Raw genomic sequence first — 27,251 nt, 5'->3', positions numbered from 1 at the left:
TTTCACCTGACACAGCCGTCAAACAGATTCTGCCTGACCCTCCTGGAGAGACTTCATCTCAGCTAGGGAAAGGAATACACGATAGTTTCCCCTTGCAAGTCTTTATCTTATTCAGCCTTCCAAGACAATGATCATCCTCTCCCAAGCCTGGTCGTACTATTCATTATAAATGACACAGGCCTGCTATTTTCATGCTCGACTCCTTTAGATTGATCAGCTGCATTGTAGTTTAGCTAATGAGAAAACACCTCCATGCATTTTTAATGGTTGGTATTTGTGGATGATGGGGGGGGATGCAGGAAGTATTGTAAGAGGCTAAGGAAGATAGACTAGCATAGAGACCAGGAGCCCTAAAGCTTCTGGTTTGAGTAACCTCAAGACAAAAAGGGTGAAGAGAGCTGAATTCAATCAGTGGTACTTGGATAACATCAGACTTTGTGAATGTAGGACGTTCTAATGTTCTGAAAAGATGTTGATAGGTAACTGGATGATCATGGGCTGTCATCTGAATCAACTACCGTCAGAAAAAGCCCTTACTCCATCCACAGAAGGCTCCAGTTTGTGTTTTCCCCCCACAAGAGGGCACAGTTAGCTTGTTGGGAGTTCTGTGGGTACACAGTCAGTATAGTAGACATTCACATTAGGGCCACATTTTTAAAAAGCTACCTTCACATACACAACAAACAAGGCATTGCATCAGGGAGACAGATGGAAACAGTTTCCAAACAAACAGAGAATGAAGGTAGGAACCGAGCCAGCTTCAGACTGTACAAGGATGCCAGCTCAAGTTTGCAGAGCAAGTGCTCCGAAAAGCATGGACCCGTAAATACATAAGTAACCAAAACACACGCGTGCGTGCACACGCTGACATTTCCTGGAGGCTAATCTACATCTCTCTCGTCAGTTAGGGCAGATAGTGGGGAGAGAGAGACACACACAAAGAGAGAGAGAGAGAAGGGGATAGCTTGAGGGGGAGAAGGAGAGACAGAGAAAGAGAAGGAGGAGTAAGGGAAGAGAGCTTGAGGGAGAGAGAGAGAGAGAGCGAGAGCGAGAGAGAGAGCGAGAGCGAGAGCGAGAGAGAGAAAGAACAAAACTAGGGATGGGAGAGAGAGAGGGAGAGAGAGAGAGAGATGGAAAACCAAAGACAGTGAGGGAGACATGGTAAGAGGAAGATAAATAAAAAGTGAGGAGATGATACTGTACTGGGAGGTGGTGGTGGAGGGAAGGGGGGGGGGGGGAGAAAGTGGTAGGTTGCCGAGTAGTGAACCCTGAGCACCCACAGATAAGCTAAGGAGACATCTCAAACTGACCCAGTTATTCAGCTGTGAAAGTCGGTCGATCTCCCGGCTAACCCTAACGAGTGTTTGCCGTCCATTTCAAAGCCACGATCCTCAAACCACGATCACTGTAAATCATGACCACAATTACTACAGTCTGGGGACATCTCCAGGAAATAGAAATTGCAGGGGCATCCCCGCCGCCTGCAAAAATACATAAATACTGTTGCAGTAGTTATGCCGGGGAGGGTGAGCAGAGCAAAGGCCTCTGGGAGAGGTCGTTTGGAGTCTTCCTTTTGAAGGTGTTGTTGTTGCTGCAACCCTAAAAGGGATTGCATATCGTATCCCATTGCAGGAGTAGAGGAATATGTATGACATAAGACTACCTGCATTCATGAATTAAATAAAACCCAGAATATGATCCTTAATATTTCCAGGAAACAAATCTTCAACCTATTAAGTTATTCTCTGAATTACACATTCCATTGATGGATCTGTTTCTATATTTACTGTGTGGCGCTAAGTCTGTTGGTGTGGTGTTGTTTTCCGGTCCTATAACTGGGGTAGTCGAGGCATAAAAGAAGTGTTGTCAAATTCTCTGTCTGTGTGCAGCATGTGTGTGTCTAGAGTGCTGGCATAAGGTTTCAGGTTCCAGTACTGCATGCAGGCCTAGTAGATCAGCTCTCAGGTGACATACAGTCGTAAACACACTATAACACTCCTCCATAAACACACACACAAGCACGCACACAGACGTACACCAAACACACACAGAAGCATCCAGCGCGCTTCAAAATAACTCATCCTTTACCGCGCTCGCATACTTTCGTAAGATCCCAATACACAAGAACGAGTAAGCGATAGTGTGCCGAGACAACACGTCCGAATCGCACCCAACGCGTGGCTCTAAAGAGCCACTTCAGCTTCAACTGCCTCAGCCGCCGTCCAACATGGCTCCTCATGGCTATTAAACATTTACATTTAGTCATTTAGCAGACGCTCTTATCCAGAGCGACTTACAGTAAGTACAGGGACATTCCCCCCGAAGCAAGTAGGGTGAAGTGCCTTGCCCAAGGACACAACATCATTTGGCACGGCTGGGAATTGAACTAGCAACCTTCAGATTACTAGCCCGACTCCCTCACTGCTCAGCCATCTGACTCAAAACCTTCCGGAGGAGCTTCCGTTCGCACGCATGTTCCTCCAAGCAGAGGGAGAAGTTGCCTTTGAGCTCGGATGTTTCCCCCTCCGCTCCCTTCTCTTCCCTTAAGTGCTTTCCCTGGCAAACAGCGTTCCCTGACAGGTGATGCAGGCTGACGTGCGGAATCATCGCTTCCTATGAGGCCGTGCATCCAGGCTGACAAGCTGGGGGGAAATCAAAGCCCTCCCGCTCTACAGTTCAGTTCAAAGCTCCTAACATCGCTCTGCTCCAAGCCAGTGGAGATAATGTACTCTTGACGACACAGGTGTGTGCCTGTGTGTGTGTGTGTGTATGCATCTGCTGCATACACACACACACACATACGGTGGCTCGGAGGTGGATCAATCAATACAGACTCCAGTTTACATAGCGTTCTTTCATTGTTATTCGGTTCATTCGTGGCACCCACTCTCCCACATTCTCTCCCACATTTGCGCTCCCTTTCCCCCCCTCTCTCCCTCCCTCTCTCCCTCCCCCTCTCTCCCCCCCTCTCTCCCTCTCTCTCTCCCTCCCCCTCTCTCCCTCTCTCCCTCCCCCTCTCTCCCTCCCCCTCTCCCCCTCTCTCTCTCCTTCCCTCCCCCTCTCTCTCTGTTACTCCATTCGGTCTGTAAATATTTGCTTTATGCTCTGGCTTATCTAACAAACTCGGTAAGCTTCTGCTCCATTTAAAAAAAAAAAAACAAACATGGTGGTGTTAGCGTTGCTCCAAGAGGTGGTGTCTCTTTGATAAGGAGCCCTGCATCGTTTCACAAAACCATTCACCTTACATAACGCCAGATCTGCATGGGAAGACAGAGGAAAATGTGGATTTAGCATAATAACAGTAAAAAAGCAAAGCAATAAACATTGAAAATGTCCCTGTCTGAAGGCTGGGTGTTTTTCATGAAAATCCCCAAAAGCTAACGAGGCAGCCCGTTTTTTTATTTATTTTTTGTTTCTGTCTGAAAATTAGCATGATATTGTTCCAGAGCATTTAGAGGTCAACTTCAAAGGCAGAAATACAAACACCCTTCGGGCTAGGGCGGCAAACTCTACTCAGCAACAGAGTAGCGAGAGGAAAACCAATTAACGACAGGCGGGGTGGTAGCCCTTGCCTGAGCAGGTGGATGAGGGATTTTCCTTCTCTGAATATTCACAGTGCTCCTTTTAACCGTCATTACGAAGGCTTCACAAATGAACCCGATGCCACTGCAAATCTAGACTTGCCATCCTTCTTGGCAGTCCTCCGGCCTGGCTAGCTGGGTGTACGTGGGGTTTTTGTGCACCGCAGAGAAGCCAGATGGATTACAGAGGTGAACAGCCAGGACTGGGAGGAGACTAATTCAATCTGGTCTCTCTCATTCTATTCCCCTCTGAATCCATGTAGCCATATGTATCCCTGTTGGAAAAGGGTCGACACCAATTGCAGCTAGCTCTTTCAAACTGAGTCACAATTTTCGACCTTAGAAGACCACAAGATGATGACAGGCTTCGAACACATCGCAGAGCCAAGCCTGGTTTTAAACCGAATTAGAGAAGGAGGGAAGGAGATGAGATCATTGGGCCACTCGAGCAAACAAGCTAACGAGACACACTGGGAGGATATCAACAAACCAGACTTCTATTCCAGTTCAATCGTCTACATCCATTCATTCCTCACCCGAGCACCACTCTTTCCTGACACTGACAGGAGAGCATGTTGGTATGACAGGCTGGCTACGATTCAGCTCGACACTCTTTGTATCCCGTGCCACTTCTGTGGACTCACTCACATAGCGAGGTTTCAACTGCAGGGGCAGCACAAGCATGCGTAATTCCCAACACTACTACACACTCCCTTTCTTAGTATGAAATGGATCAGAAACCCATATTCAGAAGCAGACATCATTAACATCTGTTTGCTCACTGGATGAGTGGCCTTGCGCAATAACCGAGTCTTCAGCCTAACATCGCACCATTCAATTGACACTGTGATTTCCGTCTCTGCTAAACTGCATTGAAACACGGGTGCTTAATCAGCCGGCTTTTGACCACTTATTTGGTCTGAGCCAAATAAACAGCTGTAACGCAGAGTCACAGCTAGGCTCGTTTCTTGGACAGGTTCTGAGGTCAGGGACTTGAGGGTTAGGGTTAGCCTACGTAGGTCAATCTCTGGGCCAGGGGTTAATCCCGCCAGGCTATCAGAGTACTGGAACCCAAGCTGGCCAGACACTGACGCAGACTGGAGATGACTGGGAGGATTGTCTCAATGACCGACCAGACTATAGAGGATCAATCACAGCGTTGACGTATAACTGGACAACATCAGTGCCAGTCCACACCAGTGGATATCCCGAATGGAAACCCAGCTACAATTTAAAACAGAATATATGCTTTATAAATAGGCTGCCTGATAATAAACTTGAAACTTCATAAACGCATGCACGGAAACTAAAACAGTATCAGATATGTGTATTTGTTAGTATTTGTCTACATAAGTATAGATTGATTTCGATTTTAGACAGTGTTTGTTTGTTGCCATCTTGCTCTAATCCATGGTTTGGATTAAAGCCTTTGGCTTCCTAAATCTGCTCAGGGATGGTAACAGAAGTGCTCTTCAGTCCAGCCTCATTAGTGGGCACAACGTGAGCCTCCATTACAGTCACTAAAACATCTTGGTTATCGGTACAGGGCTTCAACAGTCACATGATCTTACTTGACATTATTTGACAGGATGAGAGCAGGAAGTGAGAGCCTCTGAACAGCATATGGAACGGGTGTATTGATCAAGAGACTAACCTTGGCACAGCAATGTGGACAAACACGCCAACAGAGCCTAATACACTTTCCCACACTGAGCTGAAGACATACGCACACACGTACGCACACACACTTCTGAAACTCATCACCATGGTAACTGAGGAAAAGTAAGATGCTCTATGTCGTCTACCATACTGCATGACAATATTTTCTCGTGCGTGACTTTGATGAAGCGCACCCATTTAGGGTCATTGCAGGACTATGAGATGTTTCATTTGAACTGAGTCAATAAACAATTACACGTTTTAATCAAGTCCTATTTCCCCTGCTCTATACCATGTTGCCACATAAAAAACATCCCATTTCAAGGAAAGAGGATTATTTTGTTATCTGATTTCTTTCCCCTAATAGAAGTGTCAGGAGGAGGGCAAAGAGGCTTTCCAGCTCATTCCCAAAGGATCTGTTTATCTCTCCATCTCTCCCTATCCCCCCCCCCCATCTCCCTCTCGACACATGCCACTCAAGGGGAAAAATGATATATATACTGTGTATATATATATATATATATATAGAAATAACTGGCTATAAATTCCCACTGGATAGAAGGTCAACCCCCGTTTGGATTCTTGACTCGACAAAATCGTTGAGGCACAACACTAAACCAAAACAAATCAATCAAAAAATAATCATGTTTACCAGAGAATGTAATTACGTCCAAGGTGTTTAACCACATCCTCCAGGCCCTCAGCTAACAGAGTTAGTCTGTCAATCCATGGTCTGCCTAGCAACCTCTACAACCACCATTGGAAAGTCTGACTGCTGACAAAGACAAGTTGACTTTTATTGTCAAGGTTGTCACTGATCTAATGACTTCTGAGAGCTGTGAGTGATAGGACCCCCCCCCCACACACACACACACACACACACACACACAAGTGCACGCACACCCCCCAACCCCCTCTGCTCATCTTCCTCCAAGGTAACCCCGCTGACTTCCTGTCTCCCTCATCATGTTCCTGTTATCTGGGGTGAGTGCCACAGAAGGAGTTTGTGTTTGGTGTGTGTGTGTCTGACAGACAGACTATATCCTGAATGAGGGATGGGGTGTATGGATGGAGTTCTGGGGTGGGAATATGTGAGGGCATCGGACAAGATAAACAGCCTAAGATCTGTCAGTGTAACTGACGGAAACATCTGGAACGTGGTCCTCTGGCGCGTCCATCTGCCTTCAAATGTTACCACTAAGACGCCCCGGTGTCCGGGTCCCATCACAATCCTGTCAGCCTCGCTCAACCTCTGGAGCTGGCCTGTGACCATTAGAATGGACTTCAAAATGCCAGCATCAGAGATCACCCCCAAATCAAGCTCTCTACCAAATCAGTACCCCACTCCCTCTCTCCCAACAGCGCACGTAGCCCCCAGCGCTGACTACAACAATGCACCAGGAGAACCCTACTAGCCCCTTATCCCAAATACAACTTGCAATATTCATCCCCCAGAGATACCATGACATACCGTTGGTCTGATGGATGAGGAGTCAAGCGTGCACACGTGCTTACAACATCGCTATTCACCTTACCCAGCCAGTCCAAACACCCCTCTCCCCCAGGCGGGCTGTTTATCCATCTACAGTACGTGTGATGTCTAATAATAGCTTTAATCACATCCTTCCCATTGGATCTGGCGATGTACGACCTTTATGATGGGCTCCATTTAACCTGAGTGTCTTTTCTGAGACAGCCATCCAGAGAGCTCGGCCAGGCAGCCGGGCAGAGTGACAGGTGGAAAGTATATGACAGAATGACACTCTCTAAAAGGAGCTTCTGTCAGCTCGAGATGGGTGTCGAGGCAAGCTTGGTGGGGGAAGACTGGCGGGAGCACTTAAAGGACAGCAGTTGTCCACTCTTATGCACGCTATGAGGATGCTAATGAAGTAAGATGGAACCGTGATCCAGAGGCACATATGGTTCCATGTGATGGAGCGAACAATGCATAATGCGGGAAGACTTCTCTCACACATGGAGAATTATCCCAGCTAAGAAATTGTTATGATTTTTCCAATCTGGAGATCTTCACCGCACCGATAGTGCTTTTCAGATTAGAAACAGGGCTTATCTATGTCTGGGAAATCTGCCCCACAATGTATTGCGCAGTCTATACTGTCTCAGTTCTACATTGTTCCTGTTCCAGAAGGACAGAGCGACCTCAATGTGATGTCAGTTAGTCCCAGAGAGCCTTGACCACTACACAGGAAAACACTGACAGAAACAGAGGTGAAGGAGAGAGAGGGGAGATGGAAAGAGGAGATGAAGGGAAAGCTAGACTATTAGAAAGAATGTCCTCTGGTAACTCAAAGGTTGAAGAGATGGCTGGTAGAGAGATGGCTGGCAGACAGAGAGAGACAGAGAGACAGAGACAGAGACAGAGACAGAGACAGAGACAGAGAGAGAGAGAGAGAGAGAGAGAGAGAGAGAGAGAGAGAGAGAGAGAGAGAGAGAGAGAGAGAGAGAGAGAGAGAGAGAGAGAGAGAGAGAGAGAGAGAGAGAGAGAGAGAAAGGAAGGTGTAGAGAATATTAGAGAACGTCCTCTAAGGCACACTCAAATGCCACTGTGTGTGTGCAAGGGCGTGTTTGTGAGTATGTCAGTGTGTGTCTGTCTTTCTGCTTTAGCATCTCTGTGCTTTTCTGTGTGTGTGTGTGGCAAAGGGGAGGTTCCCTGCTGTTCTTTTTCAAGTCCATAGATGATGAGCGAGTGCATGTGACCAGACTGTGAAGTACCAGTAACAGTGTTGGAGGAGAATATTTCTTCTACAACATCCACTTACTGGATCCTTTACTGACTGGTTCTTTACAGACTAGCCTATTTTTGGACTATTCTTTAGAAGAGGTCAAATCTGTTTTCCTCTAAGCCGGTAAAGGTTTAGTTCAGTCGTAGATAACTGACAGCCTGTTTGTCAGAACTGGTCTGCCAAAAATATTATATGACCGCCCCCCAGACCTTTTTACCATCAATGTCACAATGGGGCTTTACAGATGGCCATAGAACTGTCTAATAAGATATACTTTTTACAATGCATAACTAACAGGTAAACAATAGGTTTAATAAAAGCACCTGACCATTTTCTGAAATTGCATGTGGGTGTGTTCACCACATTGGGGTGTATTCACAGCAACCCAATGAACAGGGCTGTTCTTTTGTTCTTCTTATGATGACAATTCCGCAACAACATGTCTTCCCGCAGGTTTTAATGAGACTGGCCAGGCTGTTCAGAAGCCCCTGAGGTTGTGCTCCACACAAGCCATGTGTTGAGGAAATTAAACTAAACAGATTTGGAACGCACCCCTGGGCTTCAACAGACACTTACTCCAAGGAGAAGTATCAAATCACCCATTACAGAATCCTGTTTCATGGCAAAAAGATTATACAAGGTAGATGAACTATGATAGAAAGATTCAGCATTTTGTCCAGGGAGATAAAACAATGTATCTAAACACAGTAGGCTACAGTGTATAATACTATTGACTTCCAAAACAATGTGCCAAACTAGGCAAAACAAGTAAGACAGACTACACTTCTTCACAATCATCTTGTTAATACACTGTTTTCATATATTATCAAGTATTAAAATGTTTCATAAGTGAAACCCAAGAAGGAAAAATCTTAACTTTCCTGAAGTTCAACGCTAACTTTCTTTAGCTACTGTTTTACACTGTCTATTTAGATCATCGTTCATTTCACCTTATGATAAACCTTCAGTGAAGAATAATTACTGTGAAATCAGCAACTTTTCCGTAGAGAAACGTGGCAATTAACCTCGCTGACAAATAGGCCGTTTAGTGTCGCTCTGCTTGGGGCATCAAGAGAAAAATGCATGACTTTCACTATTTCAATTAATCTATTTGCCCTTAACATGTCTAAAGGTGAGAGAACACATCAACGGTTGGCGATGGTGTGAAAAACATCACTAAATGTGGTATCCCGGTACGCCTGGACGGGTTTGAGTCATCTTATGACCGATTAGGATCAAATAGTGTCCAAGAAACATTGTTACAACTCAAGGAGTCAGTTCTTCTCTGTGTTTATATACAGAGACAGCACTAGCTAATGGCTTTTAAATCTGAGGGGTTTAAAGCCATCTCTGGTTTCCTACGGAGGAACGCAGGACTGTGAGTAACTGTCATTAGTGATCACGCCAGATGCTCCTGAGATTCAGTGTTCACCATTGACAAAAGCTAGTGTGTGTGTGTGAGAATATTGTGCTGTGTGAAGTTCTGTTTATATTTAGGTGTGTGTGGAGCTGAGGAGTTTAAGCGTTTGTGTGAAAGGATGTATGAAAACCCTGTGGAGAGGTACAGAATGTTTCTGTACATTCTTTACTTAAGCCGTCTTAACCCCACATTTCAAGTCAACCACCTGACTATATTTCAGGCCATTCAAACCTCGACACCTTCAGCTAGCTAACAAAGGCCACGCCCCTTCAGAACCCTATACCCAGTAATATTCCACATAGCATAGATCTGCAGAAAAATGCAACTGGAATAAGGACGTTCATTAGAAGTGAGTGGTGTATTGAGCTGACTAATGAGAGCATGCTAAGTGGTCTTATTGTTGTCTCAGTCCGGTGTGTGTGGTGTGATGTATGCAGGTCTCTACGCCTCGTCCGGGAGCCAGCTACCGCCATCCGATTCCATTATGTCGGTTTAATCATAGCATAAATCATACCTGTCGTAGTTAATCATGTCAAAACTTCATCACGCCAATGCAGTTTGCATGAGAATGCACTCCAATTACTTTGTCCGGTGCCCATTTCGAAATGCAGGCGAACCTTTCATCTTCGGCTGAAAAATGGTGGCTGACTATTTGTCTGGGAGAAGGCAAGATGGACTCCCGTGCCAAATATGGAATAAAAAACTTCTGTTTCCCTACCAATGAGACTAATGGATGGGGCTGCTCTGTGAACACATTTAGACAAAACAATATGGACGCTTTTGGCAGCAACACCGGCATTCTGTTGAGATGGTACCCCGGCTTCTGTTCCAACAACCACACCCGTTCCCACCGGTCCCAGGCGCACGTAGGGAGCTGTCAGCTCAAAGGAACAGCGGCGGAGGTTGTGACATGATTCTTAACCAGACTAAATCAGGGTTCCCTTTTGCTTCCCTCAAGGTTAATGAGAAGTTTTGCCGTCTCTCCCCGGCGACTTGTCGAGCTTGTTAACCAATCAGTTTCTCCGCGTATGCTGCGCACTGATAAAGAGCCCTGCTTCACAACGAGATGTGAGGGGTTTTGCCCAAGGAATACAATTAGTATTCCGTCTGGGTGTGTTCATATAGACTGTGTGTGTGCGCGTGTGTGATTGCAGGGCATGCTATCATTATGCTGGAGAGCTAAAGCACCAGAGTTTATCCAGAACAGTCTCTGTTGGCCACACCTGAGCCCATCTACTAAGTACAGCATACCAGCCAGATGAATGACTGGGTCCTCAGAGGGATCGTCCAGGAAACGACACATCTTAATCTGAACCCTGTCCACCTCTCGCTCCAGAGAGGGACCAGCTGGCTGAATCCCAATGAGCGCACGTCTCCCGTGTACTCGCGCGATCAACCTGAGCTGTGTGATATCAGCAGAACGGAGAAACAACAGGGCCCTCCAAACAACTGAATCACAACTGAACCCGAAAACCCTTCCCGAAATTCACCAGAGCGTGGTATTAGCTTCCCAATTAGACAACACTTTATGGGAAAGGGGCATTTTTACACGAAGACACTCATTAAAATGGTTCAGTTGCTTTCTTCTATTGTTATGCATATTCTCCATTCAATATGAAAATTGTTCATCCAGCACAGGCTAATGAATTGTCTTTGAACAAAACTCAACAAGAGCCTTCATACAAAGTCCCGGATGGTCTTTCCATTCGAGGAAGACTTAGCTGAATAACACAAAAAGAAAGCGTGGTCGACAACGCATTGCGGTTCCACTGTTGAACCTCAACATCGACGTGTTGGCGGTGCACGGTATCATGAACATATTCAGGACGAAACAAGAATCAATGAGTCATGTGGTCTTTGGCTCAGCCTTGACCCCTATTAAAACAGACATCTGCCCCGATCTTTCCATCGGTATCAGCCCACCCTCGCACATCAATCAAGCGCACCTCTAACCTTTCTACCGGCGACTACCTGTTCGCCTGACTGATTGTCGAACCCCTCCCGACACCCATATCAATATTCAAAATCAGTTCTGAGTGGCGTCTGTGAAAAGTTCACCTGCTCGCCGCCCTCCGGGAAACTGTGTCTGTCTGCACAGCCTTTCCTCCCGAGACGAAGGATTTTATGGTTTAATATCTGCAACTAGCCTTTTACAACCCCCCGCCCCCCCATCCCCAGACTCCTTCAGTCTCCAGCGGGATTGAAAGTGGCACATAAAGCCGTTATATACAATCACATCGCGGGCCGCTTGTGTACAATTACTTCCCCAGTGCCGACTGTCGAAGGAGCAATCTAGGCCGGGTCGGAGGCGGGACTCGGGAGCTGTCAATCAATCAGTCCTGCAGGAAACCATGACTCAGAGAACTCGTTCCTCTAAAGGATCTTTACCCTGTTCTGCTCTGTTTCCATTTAAGAACTCTGACCTGGGGGAAAGAGATTGAAGTGAGAGAGAGGGAGAGTGAGAAAAAGAAAAAAGATATTGAGAGGAGAGTGAGCAAGATTGAGTAAGAGAGCAAGGGCTCTTAAGGCACCCTCGTGTTTGCATGAGAGATGCGAAAGCTGCGGGGGTGATATCCTACTTGTGGAGATGCGTGTGAACGGCAGTCTGCCGGTGTGAACAGGGAAGATGCTGCTGTGTGTGGGAACAACAATCTCTCCCGGCCCCACACACCCACACTGTACTTCTCCATAGGGTCCCCCCCTGTCACGGGGAGATCTACGCCTTCATTACTTCATTTAAGTATCCCAGTGATGAACCTTGGAGTCTCCCTGGCCCTCTGTTTACGGTCCATCTATCAGTGGAAGGATTTAAAATGGCGACACTAAAAGAGAACGGAGGAGATAGATGTTGTCATTTCACGTAACGATTTCGAGGGACGATTTTTATCATGCGGGTCCGTGATTGATCTGGCAGTTGGCTATACCGTCGGGTGTGACTGGAGAAAGGGGGGGGGGGGCTGGGGGGGTTTGGCAGAGAAGGTGCTATCCACTCACAGTCACCAACATACATGAAACTGGAAACGCTAAGCGTGTCCCCGACCTTCACTCACCATGTGTTAAACATGCCACCGTGTGACACCTAACACAGGAGCTGGAAGGGAAGTCCACTATAGCTACTGGAGTCTAAATGAGGCAAACAGGCTCACAACACGGTGTTAGGCCGAGTCTCAGTTTCCAGTTTTTCCTTTTTTAATTGGTTTATTTGGCTTATGATGAGTCAACAGTTTGAAATTGCATTAGTATCGATTTCCCACTCCCCAAGTTGTTTTGACATTGGGTTTGATTGCAATCTCAAGAACAGCAAATGTAAACTCATCTGAAAGTGGGCACACGTACACCCCCCAAAAAAAAACACGCACAGCTGTGTCCTTGACTGGCCGGATCATTAATAAAAATTAACACTCTCAAGTTAGGTGTTCTGCTGAGCTGTGGTAATGTGGCCTGTCAGTCAGTCTAATGTCACGAGGAGAGAATCCCTCTCTCAAACCACTCCTACATGAATACATTAAGGCTTTTGAAGTCGATACTGATACAATTTGAAGCCACGGGCAACAGTACACCTACAGAGCATTTAATTATCACCCTGCAATGACTGTTTTCACAGGAGGCCATCAATAAAAGACCTTCAATGTTTCCACCTTGTCCCAACCGACAGCCGGTGAGGCTAAATGTCCTTCGGAAATAATAATTCGTTTAGAATGTGACCTAATGGTCACAGGGGGGGGGCGGGCTTTAGGGCGATTTGTCTGTCTCGATTACAGACGTGATAGGGCGATGAAATAATTGTCTTTGAAATCAATGTTTTGGGGGTCTATCCGGCCGCTCGATCCTTATACGGTTACCTCGGTCTTTCCTTTTCCACTTGATCACCCGTTCACGTCATCCCCAGGCTTCTTCTCTCTGTCTTACCCGTCGCCCGTCCTCCCTGTTCCGTCTCCTCCTCTGTCTTCACCTCCCCCCTCTGCTCTCGGTCATTACCTCCATCATACGTATCGATCTCCTCCTCCCTCTCCCTCGCAGGGACTCTCTCTGATCCGAGCGCCTCCACCCACATGATCTCATGGAAAATGGCGAGGCGCCGGGCCGAGGCGCCTCGCCATCAGTCATGGGGTTTTTGAGGGGGCACCTTGCCGCCATCTCAACCCAGGGAATCTGAATCTCCGTGGGGGTAAACGGATCCGAGGACCTGGCTTAGCAGAGTGCCCACTCTGCTGACTCCTGTGATCACCAATTAGAGGCGTGAATATGACCCGGGTGATAGCAGCACATCCTGGATGAACCTGAGACCACATCTAGGACTGGGTTACGATACAGAATGCCTAGCGCAGAGGTCGATAAACTGGTGGTGAGATATAAAATATGTACACACACACACACACCCCCACGAGTGAGCTAACACCATACTATACAACTCCAGTGAGGCCAGAGTGGGCAGCAGGTTCATATCGATATAAAACAGCTCTACGACAGTCCGTTTTTTTGTTGCCTCTTAGTTCAATTTTAAAAGGGTGGTGCCGCCATCATCCATCTTCCTGCAGCCACACTGCTGCAATAACAACCTGTCCGCCCTGCGAAGCCCAAGGTACAACTTTAGTCAGTCCCAGCTCCTGTGTCTTCCTCTTACTCCCACTCTCTCTGTGACTCAGCCGTGCTGATGTATGGATGGAGGTGGGGTGGGGGTAGAGGGGAGTTGAGAAATGGGATCAAAAAATAAATAAAATGAAAACTTTCACGCAGGTACTGCTCTGTGTGGAGTATTTACGCACTGCCTGAAAAGATGTGTACAACCCACAGACGCGTATGTGTGCATCGGGAGTTAGGATGGTATGAAATGTATGCATTTCTGAATCAATATGCCAAATGAGTGTGGTGTATATCACTGATTTAGCGATGGGGGGGGGGAATCGATGATGATTTCAACATGGGAGTCCATATTGCCGGAGGGTGTAATATGATGTTATCTTTCCTCCCCTGTGTGTGTGTGTGTGCGTCATGTTGAGCAAGGTTTCCCGCCCCCGCTGACGATTTTGGATCAATGTTGCCGCGCCGGTTCTGATCCGTTGGCCATGCTTCATCCCTGAGGCTGTGAGTCACCACCACTGCGTCACCACCACTGCGTCAACACAGCGTCGAGGGGGACGAGGGGGGCATGGGTGGGACTTGTTTTTAGGGATATCTTCCAAACATGCTGCGGAAATCCTGACAAAAGAGACGTGTGCACAAGAAAAAACACACAATGCCGGAACTTTCCGCACACATTTCCAATAGACCTCATTGGGGACCAGTCCTTCATTTTGTTGGGCACCTTGGATGTACTTGTCCCTTTAAGAGGCCGGCGCGGACGATGAAAGGAGGAAACGTGAGGATCCCACCGTGTCTGAGCCGCATGGCTTCCTCAGTCACGGTTGACTTTGATCCTACGAGGCCGCTCTGGCTAGCTGGAGGACACTCAGCCGGAGGAGGCCTGGTTCCCCTGACCTCTGAGGCCGAACCGAGGGAGAGAGGAGGCCGCAGGGCCGCTGGAGGGGGGGGGGGGGGGGGATAAAAGAGGGCTGGTGAGCCTCTGTCGGAGAGCCTGTCATTACCACAGGCCTTCGAGTGGACTGCAGGGGGAGGGTGGGGGGTGGGCGGCAGGGTAAGTCTCATCTATCTGCTGGGGAATTTGAGACCAAATTGAAGAGCTCGCTTAAAGTCCTAAATCCTCGCCTGATGTGCTGGGATTGCTATGCTCTGCGCGGCAGCCGTCTCTCATACGGGCCGTCGAGGTGGGGCCGTCTGCTCCCGCGCTGCGGAGAGGGCTTCCCGTCATTCAGGGGCACCAGACCGTGGTCAACGGAGGGCGGGGAAGGGGGAGCGAGGTACCTCAATGTGTGCAGGTAAAGTGTGAGATCAGTTAGCCCTCAAGTCAGTCAGCCAGCCCTCCAAAGGTCTGTGACTTGCACGCTCCTGCAGGCACCACGCCCTTCCACGTCTCTCCCTCTCTCTCTCTCTCTCTCTGTCTCTCTCTCTCGCCCGTCCCTCCTCTCCCTCCCACTGCGGCGTGCCCCCCAGGGTCCCTCCAGGATAAACAGCCATTCATCAAACGGCGCGAGGCAGGAGTCAATGGCAATTGGATTGCCATCGATTGCGCTGATAAATTATGGCAAATGACAAATGAATGCGCCCGAGCTAAGTCTGCTACGCCGGGGGCCGAGGCACTCGGAGGAGAGACGTGCCGAGACCCAATAAGGCTCCGCCTCAGAAGCCGACTGGGTCCAAATTGAGTTTCATTATGGGAGGATGCTCTCCAGGCAAAGTGTGACGAGGCCAGCTGTGGGGATGAAGAAACGAGAAGCTGATGGGCTGTTGTGCTACGCCGCTATTCATTTAGAAAGTAAATTGACACCAAAAAAAGAATGGGGGGGGTTTGGAAATGGGGTGGTTGTTGTCTTTCTGTGAGACCGGTCTTGGCTCCGCCCCATGGGACTTGCCACCGGGGCGGAGACAGTCTGTCCTAACATCAGCTTTCGGTCGATTTTTACCATCATGAATGTGAATCTGTGTGTGTGTCTGTGTGAGAGAGAGTGTGAGCGAGCGTGAGAGAGATAAAGAGAGAGACAGAGAGAGAGCGAGCGAAAGTAGGGAAGAGAATACCCACATTTTCTCAAAAGAAGTATAACCCCCCTCCCCCCCCCACCTCCATTAAAAACACACCACAAAGAGAAGCACCCGTCTCACTGACTGCACCGTAACACACACACACACACACTCCTTGTTTGTATGCACTGGAGTTTGACCTCATCGTCATTGTGGTTGGTTTCGGGAGTGCGTGACTGCTTCAGTGATGACAGCTGTGCTCCTGTTGATGACTTCACTGACAGCAGCAGATTAGCATACACAGTAGCAACACACTCCATGGGAGAGGCTAATTAGCCCAAACTCGACGCAGTCCCTGCCAGAACCCGGCGCTGGGAAACCCTGTGCAGCACGCCGGGCTGCGTTCGCAGAGGGAGCGGCGGGGCCCGTTCACTCTCGCATGTGCACACACACACACACACACAAACACACACAAACACACACACACAAAGCTACACATGCAGGCCTCCACGCGCACACTTTCCACATTCACAACAGAAGAACCCCATGTCTCATAACACAACCAAGGACCCCACCCAACCGTGCCTTACCCGTATGTGCACACCTACTGAGCGACATTGAAAACAGAAACACTGTGTGGCAAGGTGGCGGGTCGCCGCACTCCAGGCTTGCTGGCAGGGACCGAGAGAGAGCAGGAGAACACAGCCTCACTTATTTTCACCTCCGCGGGACATTCGGGGGACGCACGAATCCACGCAGCTCACACACTGCCTGCAGCCTAACCCACAGCCTGTGTGTGTGTGTGTGTGTCAGTAACAGACTACCATAGAGAGGTTTCTGAAAAGTCGAGGGAGAGAACAGAACCGGGCTACACGGACAAGGCTCGTGACGGGGAAGGCACCACGTTCAGGTGGTTCCCACTTCCATTAAGAAAAACGGCCGACCCGATTCTCCTTGTTGATGGTCCTGCACTCAAAAATCATGGACATGTACAGTCATACAGCACTGTTTGGGTAAACAAACCCCCAAAAAGGCATGAATTGATCTACCTTTACCTCTACAAGCTAATTACACGCCACACCGTCAATCCACAACCTTGAGCTGTCACACGCCTGTCCAGAGGTTGTCTTCTAGCCAGCCTGCCTCCCCTTCACCTCGGGGGCGCACATCTCTGGATGCTGCCAGCTGTCTTTCGGTAAAACGTCCTCTGATAACCACACCACACTTCCTGTTTCTAGCTGCTTCCTCGCTGGCTTGTCAGCCGTCACTCTCGTCCTCCGGGCATCGGATAGCTATGATGTCTCCCTCGCCACCCTCCGGGGACGGCCAGAGAGAAAAAGATGTAGAGAGAGAGAAAGAGAGACAGAGAGAGAGAGAGAGAAGTAGAGAGAGAGAGAGAGAGCGAGAGAGCGAGAGAGCGAGAGAGAGAGAGAGAGAGAGAGACAGGGAGTGGCAGAGACAGTTCGGTCGCCGATGCATGTCCGATGTGGACTCTGCTGATCTTATTTCGCGAAGCTGCAGCCAGCTGACCCGGCCCTCCTCTTCGTTTCTCCCAGAGTTACCAGTTAACAAAAGCAGTCCTCACGGTGGCACAGCCTGCGTGAATGGACTGGTAAATATTTGATAGGGCCATAATGTAGAGGTGATGGCTATGAACACAAAGGCCTCATTATATAGCCTGTGAAGGCGCACTGTGGGCCTGCAATACACTATCTATCATTTGCCCTGACTTTTATACCGAGCACAAGGTGAACGCGACCTTAATTGAAAAGGGGTAATCTGTGTGTGTGTGTGTGTGCAACCTTTTCTGAAAAGGGGTAACGTGTGTGTTTGTGTGTGTGTGTGTGAGTACAACCTTATTTGAAAAGGCGTAAACTTTGTGCGAGTCTGTGTGTGTGTGTGTGTGCCCCTTAGTCATTACAACAAAAGGGTGGCGATAATACATCATTTTGTGACTCGGGTCGTTTGTCAAATGTCTTTGGGTCCTAGTGATCTTAACCTCCCCTTCTCCATCTTTCCTTTCACACTCACGCCCGCACACACACACAGGTCAGAGCACCTGCTCTCCGTTGAAATGTATTTCTCCGTGCACACGGAGGGCCTTAATGGCTGCCTGTGATGCAAGGTGTTGCCTCCTTCGTTCCCTCCCTCCCTCTTTCTCTCCCTCCATCCCTCCCTCTTTCTCTCCCTCCCTCTCTCCCTCTCTCCCTCCCTCCCTCCCTCCCAGCCAGCCGGCCGTCGTCTGACACGAGGTACTTCTCATGCAGCGCATGGCCCCGTGTGCAGGCAGCGCCGTGTGGACGGATATGGGTCCACATAAGCCCCGCATCCCCGAAGACCCGGACCCCTTTAGGGCCGTCCCATTAGGCCCCCGGTGACAAACGACGGGGGCCTCGTTGTCGCTCGTGTCGTCGGGAGGCCCCCGCTCGGCGGAGGCGAGCTCCACCCGGACGGGAGGCGCTGCCGCCGCGCCGCCGCCGAAGATTCATCGGCTAATTGAAGAAGCCTCCGGGTGCCGCACCCACAGCTATCCATCTTTATTGTTGTTTTCCCCACGGGATGTTACCGGGTCTACGGCGTGATGTAGCCCCACCTGTCGGTGTTTGTGTGTCTGTCTGTCTGTCTGTGTGTGTGTGTGTTTGAACCCCTGCTGCTCAGGCTGACAGTCCTGCACATCAGATGACTGAGCGCCTGCCACACGGCAGTTGCCATGGTAACCCAAGCCAGGCTCGGCGTATGTGGAAGCTTTTCCCAATTTGGTGCTTGATGGGAGGGCAGGAGACCCACGGATCCGCCTCCACACACACACGCGCGCGCACACACACACAACTGTACACCTCACATGGATGTCCTGTATGTATGCACCACGCATACATTCACAAATGCGTAAAATACACCCACATACTGTAGGCACACTCTCATTCACCTACACAAAACACTCCATGGCATTGGAGCGCATAACATTACACTAGCAGGGAGCAGGTATAGGCACTGGAATATGAGTCTTCTCTAAAATAGCACAAATCACAGTAGGTGATGCTCTCAGGCCGAGCTAGAAACGGGTGCCTGGAAACAGCCTCAACGCTGCTGTTCTTCTCAATGCCAGACAGTTTTCTTTGGTTTTGGGCATATACGCATGTATAACCGCACACACACACACACACACACACACACACACACACAGACAACACACACACACACAGGGTTTGAAACGGTTCACCAGAGAATGAAAGGCAGAGGGCGTGGTGCCCGCCGTGGCTTTAAGTGAGAGTCATCTAGCAGACTGACATCTCCCATCAGGATACTCTCTCCCTCTCTCCCTCTCTGTCCCTCTCTCTCACCGTCCCTGCCCCTCGCTCCCCCTCCCTGCTACTCTCTCTCCATCTCTCTCTCCCTCTCTCTGCCACTTCCCCTCCCTTCCTACCTCCCAGCCACTCTCTCTCCTTCTCTCTCTCTCTGTTTCCCCCTCTCTTTCTTCCTCTCATCGCAGCCCAAACAACCCTCTCTCCTGATAAGTACGCCTGTAAATCGGTCCAATTTAGGCAAATATGATAGTTGACGTTAAAACGTTTGTTTGGTTTTTCTTTTCTGCCTGCTCCATCTCCCAGGGCACGTTTCATCCAGCCTCCAGTGTTTTCTTCAAAACGTCCAACAGAGAGTTCTACACAAATGAAGATCGACCCATGCACAAAGACGTGCGTGGAACAACAAGAGGGTGGTCGTATTGCACTCAAGGAATTAAAAATGCCTGTCTGAATGCTGGTTGTTCTTCTAACCAAACAACAGTGACATTTGGTCTTGAGATTTGATCCCTCCCTCTCTCCCCACCCAGACTGTCTACACGGGAGTTTAAGGGTCAACCAAAGCGACCACCACCTCTAATCTGACACCATGAAGTCTCATCCTAATCTAACAGAGTAGCAAGCAGCATGCGGTTTCCCTGCAACATGTCAATCACACTGGGGCGGAGGACATCCCGCAAAGCTGAAGAGGAAGAAACGGCTGCAATCATGACGGCTTAGTCTCAGTCCACTGCCCTGACAAACTACAAGCTTGCTTTGGATAAAAGCGTCTGTGCAACGAATAATTGTTTGGAACTCATTCCAAAAAAAGAAAGCTAGTTAAGAATTGAACTTAAAAGCAGGTCCATCAAACCTCACATAGCCCAGCCCCCCCCCCCCCCCGCCCCCCTGTTGTGTGGATTGTTGGAGTCCAGTCGGATGAGGTCCTCGGCTCAGAGGAAATAGGGGTGTGAGTGTGTGTGTGTTTGGGGGGGGTGGGGGTGAGAGAGAAACAGAGAGTGAGGGTAAGAGTGTTTGGACTCATACCAGAGCAAAAGCCAAAGTCACGGTGACATCTTCCCTACTGCTAAAACACTATGTGCCTCCCCATTTTTTCTATGCAGAAATCTCTCCCTCTCTCTCTCTCAACACACACACACACACACAGACACACACACACACAGGTCACATTATCTGGCTGAGCCACTGCAGAGTGAGTTAATGTGCTGCATTGAATGCACTGCAGCAGAGCAGGTGGTCATCTGCAGCCTAAAACTCCACAGCCAGGCAGCTTCGGGCGGTCCGAACCGGACTAGACCACTTCCAGAGACCTCCTCATGTAAATAATACAACAGTTCCTCTCATATAACAACGAGAACTTAGTTTGGTTCGTGAAGGCAGCGTGTGGTTTACAGACTAGGCATGAGATGAGTGGCGGTTGGGATGACTCACCAGGACTCGTCCGGTGAGTGTCTGGGCTGAGATCATGACCCCGGCCCAGTCTTTGACGGAGGTCATCCAGCCCACCTCGCTGAGCGGGACCTCCTCCTTCTCGTCGGCCCCCTTTGCTGCCCCATCTGCTGCCTGGCTGTTGGCAGGGTTGTTCACTTTCTCCTGGAAAGAGAACAGACACACACACATACACACACACGGTCAGTCGACTGCGTACAGAGTGATGGAGCACAAGATGAATTGTGCAGCACGTCTTCACTGACACAGGTTGATTGGGTTCACCGCGATATAAATGATCCTCGCCATTCGAATCTCTCACCACCTCGCTGATACCATAAACTGGCTTCTGCAGTTTGTGTGTCTGTACGTGTGTGTGTTTATCTGTGTGTGTGTGTGTGTGTGTATGTGTGTGTGTGTGTATGCACGCGTGTGAGGCTGTGCAGTCGCTCTATTGGGTTTGGCACATATGGCTCTGGAAGTTCACCTCAGGGTATGAGGTGGAAGACTAATGTTCTCATGCAGGCCTTTCAACCCTCCATGTTGTGTCTGTGTGAGCAGGGTCCGAATCATGGGGGGTCTTGGAGGGGTTTGACCCCCCTAATTAAAACTTGGACCCCCCCAAAAGAGGCAAAAACAACAGGTCGAGGGGGGTCGATACACGCCCTGGAGAAGAAGTTGACCCCCCCGATTGTCATTGTATAATTCGCACTCTGTGTGTGAGTGAACACGGTCGCATTGGAAACGCTGCATGCGCTTCCAGGCTCTCGTTGTATTTTTCCTTGACATCATTTCCTTTTCCACTTAAGTGAGAGAGGCTACACGCTATCACAGGAAGTCACAATGTTACAGGAAGTAGAGAAAGAGAGCTCGACATGGCCATCCTAAGTTTGGCGTGACAAAAAAAGCGGGAAAAGAAAAAGTAGCGATAGCGTACACAACGCAAACAAATGCAGTAAACATACACACGTGTGCGCAGACTCAGTAAATGGCATCGCAGACAATCCTGGGCACTCCAATAACGTTCAGACCTCTCGTCGGAGGCCATCCCTCTCTTCCAAAGAACACTCGGGTTACTACAGGGTACACATGCTGTAGTTCATTGTTTATTACATGCTGATACTTCACCTCTACCAAGAGGACAGCTCCCCACTGCCAAATACATTTTACTCTACTGACTGACTGAAAAAAAACGGACATGAACACAGGGAATGTTTGTTTACACAACCTGAAAGTGTTTTGAAATAGAACTATGCCAACATTGTTGCGCAGCTTGTGTGTACGCGTGCGTGCATGCGTGTTTTCCCTGACAGGCACCACTGAGTTCACATAATTACAGAAACTGAGAGGGCAGAAACATTCCAAGGACCCAACCAGACCACGAGGGCGACCGATACGTTGCCTGAATGTAATGTACTCGCAGGGGCCACAGGGCACGGTATATCAGCCAGCTTAAACAGCAGACACAACCGCACAAGAGCCGGGGAGAGCACACGGTCTGTTTAAAGAGGATTGTCCAGTGAAATTGGATTACATTTCTTAATGATACGGCATGGACACAGCTGCCATTTTCCTAATTAGATTCCCCCATGTAACAATGCCAAGAAACCAGGCCTAAAAAGCCCCGACTTAGTCATCAGATAACTATCTGCTCCTGCTTAGGGGACCCTGAGAACTGAAAGCCAGACGACAGGCTACAGAGGCCACCATTATGAAAACAGAGCCTGAATGTCCAGCCTGCGTCTAATGCTTTTGTTATGAAGAGAGTCAAGCAGGACCATAATAGACACCATTCCAATTGACTTGACTCCCCTCGTACTTCCAAGCATGTGTTATCCAGCTGAATCATGGTTAGGATAGTAATTGTGTGTGTGTGTGTGTGTGTGCTGGTATGTCTTTCTCTTACCTCCCAACCCAGCACCTTTAGGCCACCCCCCCCCCCCCCCCCCATCATGTGGTACAAAATCTGTGTGTGTGTGTTCACACACAGGCCAGCTAGGGTTTCGCTCTGATTGGACGTCCGCCTGCTTCCAAGCATTCCAGGCATGTTGCGGGGGTAACATGTGCTGTGGCCGGGGCTGGGCCGGGGCATCAATCTTGGGAGTTGGGCCTGAAGGTGGACAGGGCCAGGGTGAGCACAAAGGGCACCGAAGAGGATCCACACACACGATCAACACAGCACGCGGGTCTCGTAACTCACGTTTGGGAAGGGAACCAGGGAGACCCCGTTTGAGCCTCGCACATATCCCCGTGTTTCCGTAAAGGTGTAGGTGCCGGACACAAGGAGAAACATTCGCTCACCTGTCACATCCTTTTCAATATCTAGCACTGAAGCAGTACATACACAGCTGTCTGTTGGGGAGTCTGGTGAACAGTGGACATGGCGTGTGTGTGCGTGTGTGTACACGTGTGTGGTGGACTGGGGACACGTGAATAATGAATGCGGGTTCAAAACGATTCTTGAACTGGCCGAGTGTGTGTTTTTTGCCTCGTTTGAGCCGAGCAGACCGTCCAGACGGCAGTCTCACCGTGATAGTGGAGAACTGAAACGGCTCAGCCGGGGAGAATCCATCTGCTATATATACACACCTGTGATGTCAAACTGAGGGAGGGAGAGAGAGATGGAGAGAGCAGACAGACAGACAGACAGAGAGAGAGAGAGAGAGAGAGAGAGAGAGAGAGAGAGAGAGAGAGAGAGAGAGAGAGAGAGAGAGAGAGAGAGAGAGAGAGAGAGAGAGAGAGAGAGAGAGAGAGAGAGAGAGAGAGAGAGAGAGGGGCTCTGGCAATAATCGTAGAAGAGTATTTCAGGGAAATAAAGCTATTTGAATCTGAGACGGCCAGGGAGACAAAGATGACAAGAGGGACGGCGAGAAGGAGAGGGGAAGTGGTGTGTGTGTTTGTGTGTGTGTGGGGGGGGGGGGTTGCGGGGGCATTGAGGATGCTTGTGCCGTAGTGCTGGGGCGAGGTAAGGGCTGTGGACACAGGGCCATAAACCGCTCGTCTTAACGCGGCTCTCTTCTCTAAATAGACTCTAAGTTTGGGGTCAATAAAAATAATTTGTCCCTAAACGATTGTCATTGCCGATTATAGTCCCATTTTGGCTGCTCGTAATGATGTACCGCGAAACAGCTAGACTACACGCAGACACATAGAAATACAGTATGCACATCCAGAGAGAGATGCAGAGACACAGTGTAAAGGCCAAGACATGGACACAGAACACAATATTAAACCTGAATAAAAGACAGAGGTAGCTACAGTAGAAAGAATAGGAGACAGTCTCTCTGTTTCTCTCACTCACTCCAACAGCGTGAGGGGGAGGGTGGTGGGGGAGGGGGGGAGAGAGGGAAAGAGAGACAGATAGAGACAGAGAGAGACAAAGAGCGCACGAGAGAGAGAGAGAGAGAGAGAGAGAGAGAGAGAGAGAGAGAGAGAGAGAGAGAGAGAGAGAGAGAGAGAGAGAGAGAGAGAGAGAGAGAGAGAGAGACAGAGACACACCCCCATGTGACCGTGCTGATCTAACAGGACTTGGCTTTAACGCAGCTGTTCCTCCGGCTTTGGTCCGCATCGCTGGGGAAAACTCTATTCCAGTGTGAGGAGCTATTTATAACCTCACCCAGGGAGACGCGAAACGAGTGAATCTCATAACATGCTCTGTTCCCCCCCCCCCCCCCCCCGTTTGCTATTTTAGTACCGGTACAGTTACCCCATGTCCCTGGGTCAGCGGGCCTCCACTGGGTCAGGGCAAAGGGAGAGATGGGGGAAAAGAGAAGCAGCAGAGGAGAGTAAGGATCTTCCTCAGGGACCGAGAGTCCACACACAGAGAGGAGAGGTGAAGTCCCAGAATGCCATGCGCTTGAGGAGGCAGTTTATTAGTGTCTTAGGGGTCAGGCCCACTGCACTGGTACCTCTGGGGATGAGATGCTCGACATTCATTTCTTGTTGTCAGAGCAGCAACGACCAAAAAACACGAGACACCAATAGGTACACCAACAATGGCTAAACTGCCGATGTCATTTAGTTTGACTCAAAACATGGAACTACAAAACGGTGACTTGCTAAAACGTAGTGCCTCTCAGCAGAAACTGGCTGCTTTGCGACAAGCTTAGCTTCGGTTTAAAGTAGCGTCGCACCAGGAAGATCCAAGCAGTTTCTCAGGATCCCTGCCCATGGGTGCCCAGCTCAGGACCATCGGGGTGATGCCATGTGTTAGATTGCCTGCCATGTGTGACCATGTGCAGGATTACACAGGTATGGGCCTGAACCTAATCTTCTCTTTTCATGCCTCAAATGTCTGACTATTCACACTCAATTCTAGAGGAGGATTCAGAAATAAGCAGAAAGCTACTATGATACAGAGGGGAGCATGCCTGGGGAGACACACCACTCCCCCCTGTGGTTTTGGGAGGGGGGGGGTGATATAGGTTATCTGCAATCCAACTCCTAGCAAATGGTACATCAGGAGGTCAGCCATGGTCTCATCAAGGGTGACAAAGCTATCAATGTCGCGCAAAGGACGCCCATCTCTTGAATCACATTAGCTCTCCGGTGCCCTTCTGCGCCAGCTATTTTGAGTGCCATGAGTCTAAAGAGGATTAGACGATTTGTGCACACTGAACTAAATAGGTGCCATCCTCAACGTCAGCAAGCAAGGTAGACAAGCAAAATGTTTTAGACCCTGTGTCAATAGTTTGGGTGGTACTATAATCTGCAGAAACAGACTTCTGGAAAAACTGTTTCGTATGTCTCCACTAGAACAGTGTGGCTATCAGTTTGTAGGTTTATAAGTATTAGACAATCACCTGACTGGACAGAGAGTTTAATAAACATAAAAATGACCAGTTCAGACACACAGCAGTACTAGCAAAGTCTCTCTGAGGCATCTGTCAGCGGACAGAAGTTATAATAGAAAGGGGAAATAAAGTTAACATACAGGCAACAGGTGTAAAAAACCCTAACCTTAACCCCACCAACAGGTGTTCCGTTATTCAATCGGGCGGATACTACATCAACGACCCGGGACTGTCATCAGAACACAAAATAGTTTACAGTAGGAATCCATATATATGAATGAATAATAAGATTGGATATATGAACAGAAAATAAAGCAATAGGGAATCCACTGACTGTGATTAACAGAAGCATGTAAGAAATCCTTGAATTCTCCCACAGACTCTTCGAAGTGGCCAGAACTGTCTGGCATTCTAGAACGCTTTCATCCCAGTTTCTAGAAAGGCAGCGAGTGATGTTATTCTCTACGGCATAAGAGACGGAAAAAAAGACGAGGAGATGAAATGGCATACTTTATTGGGGCACGCCGTCTAAGACGAAACCGCCTTTCATGTCCTCGTCCTCAGACAAAAGGAGGGATGAATGAAGACACATTTGCATTAGTGCTACTCCACCTCAACTTGGGGGGGAACTGAATATAGCACTCTGCTCCAAGAGCAAGGTCAAATCCAATTCATAAGCCTGTACTGTACTCCTCCCATTGATACAGGATTTCAAGCCCCAGTGGTCGAGGATAAAAATAGAGCGCACTGTAACCTTATTTGAGTCTCAAAAGCTCAAGGAGGTCATCCGGTGTCCTAGAGGTTTTTATCGTCTCCACATGGCCACTTTAAGGACAGCCAGCGGTCTGAATGAAGGCATTTTGCACTTTACGCTTTGAACGGGCCGACGCGTGGATTTCTATCAGATCATTTGCCGTAGAATGAGTGAGTCTATGCAGTAGGTCTGGACTCTGGAGGGCAGGTTTGACATACAAGCAGACATCCCATGTGTCAGCTACTAATCGTGGTATGGTACACTAGTTTTGTGGTCGAGGACCCAGTGGGGAGAAATGGTGCATAGCAGACATCCTTCGACCACTTTAAACCACATTCCATGTTCAGGAGTCTTTTCTCTGTAGCCAAATCAAAAAGTAACCACACACCTCAAAAATACTACAGGGCAACAAAAACATCTCAATTACTTAAATGCAGTGCTACAATAACTTGATTACAGTAGCTAGCTAATTCATTTATGGTGGAAAAGTTATAATATTACCATTCAAAAATTCAATGCAATTCCTCAACTAGTCTCATAATGTTTCAATGACAGTCGTGCACAGAAGTGGAGTAAAAACGACATGTAAGCTCATAATGTTTCAACTATGATGAACTGGTTAAGTTAGCTAACTCTTTGGACAGTTTCCTACACTAGAAAGTTGTAATTATGAGTGTTGGTTCGTGGACACTGCTTCCCATTGACAAGTGATGAAGTGGACTGTCTTTGTACACCCCTGGAATCTTTGACAGTCTCCTTGTTACACTAGAATCGATGACAGTGTCCAATAGGATGTAACAAGAAGTCAAGCATATAGCCACTTCCTTATTCCCATCAAGCACAGATAATTGGCCCCTTAATCAAAGTAAGTAATTGGACACAGTAGATTTAACGGTCCCAAACACAAACAACAACAAAAATTGTATTGTAACAACATACCTCATTATTTTACAGTCAATGGGCCAATGTACCTTTAACAGTTAAATCTCTGGGT

At 48.6% G+C, this 27,251-nt stretch overlaps 1 protein-coding gene across 13 annotated transcripts in view; it reads right to left on the bottom strand.

Annotated features, from left to right (window-relative positions):
* The window catches only part of LOC134022149 (calcium-activated potassium channel subunit alpha-1a), a 114,918-nt gene that overhangs the window by 65,479 nt on the left and 22,188 nt on the right, over positions 1-27,251 (bottom strand). For all 13 annotated transcript variants that reach the window (XM_062463423.1, XM_062463429.1, XM_062463432.1 and 10 more), the window contains exon 2: positions 20,714-20,875. In XM_062463423.1, coding sequence (XP_062319407.1) covers positions 20,714-20,875 — 162 coding nt within the window. The remainder of the gene's footprint in view (positions 1-20,713; positions 20,876-27,251) is intronic.

This window comes from Osmerus eperlanus, chromosome 6, assembly GCF_963692335.1.
Source record: "Osmerus eperlanus chromosome 6, fOsmEpe2.1, whole genome shotgun sequence".
NCBI lineage: Eukaryota > Metazoa > Chordata > Actinopteri > Osmeriformes > Osmeridae > Osmerus > Osmerus eperlanus.
The sequence above is the reverse complement of the archived record's forward strand: the minus strand, read 5'-3'. Positions and strand labels throughout refer to the sequence as shown.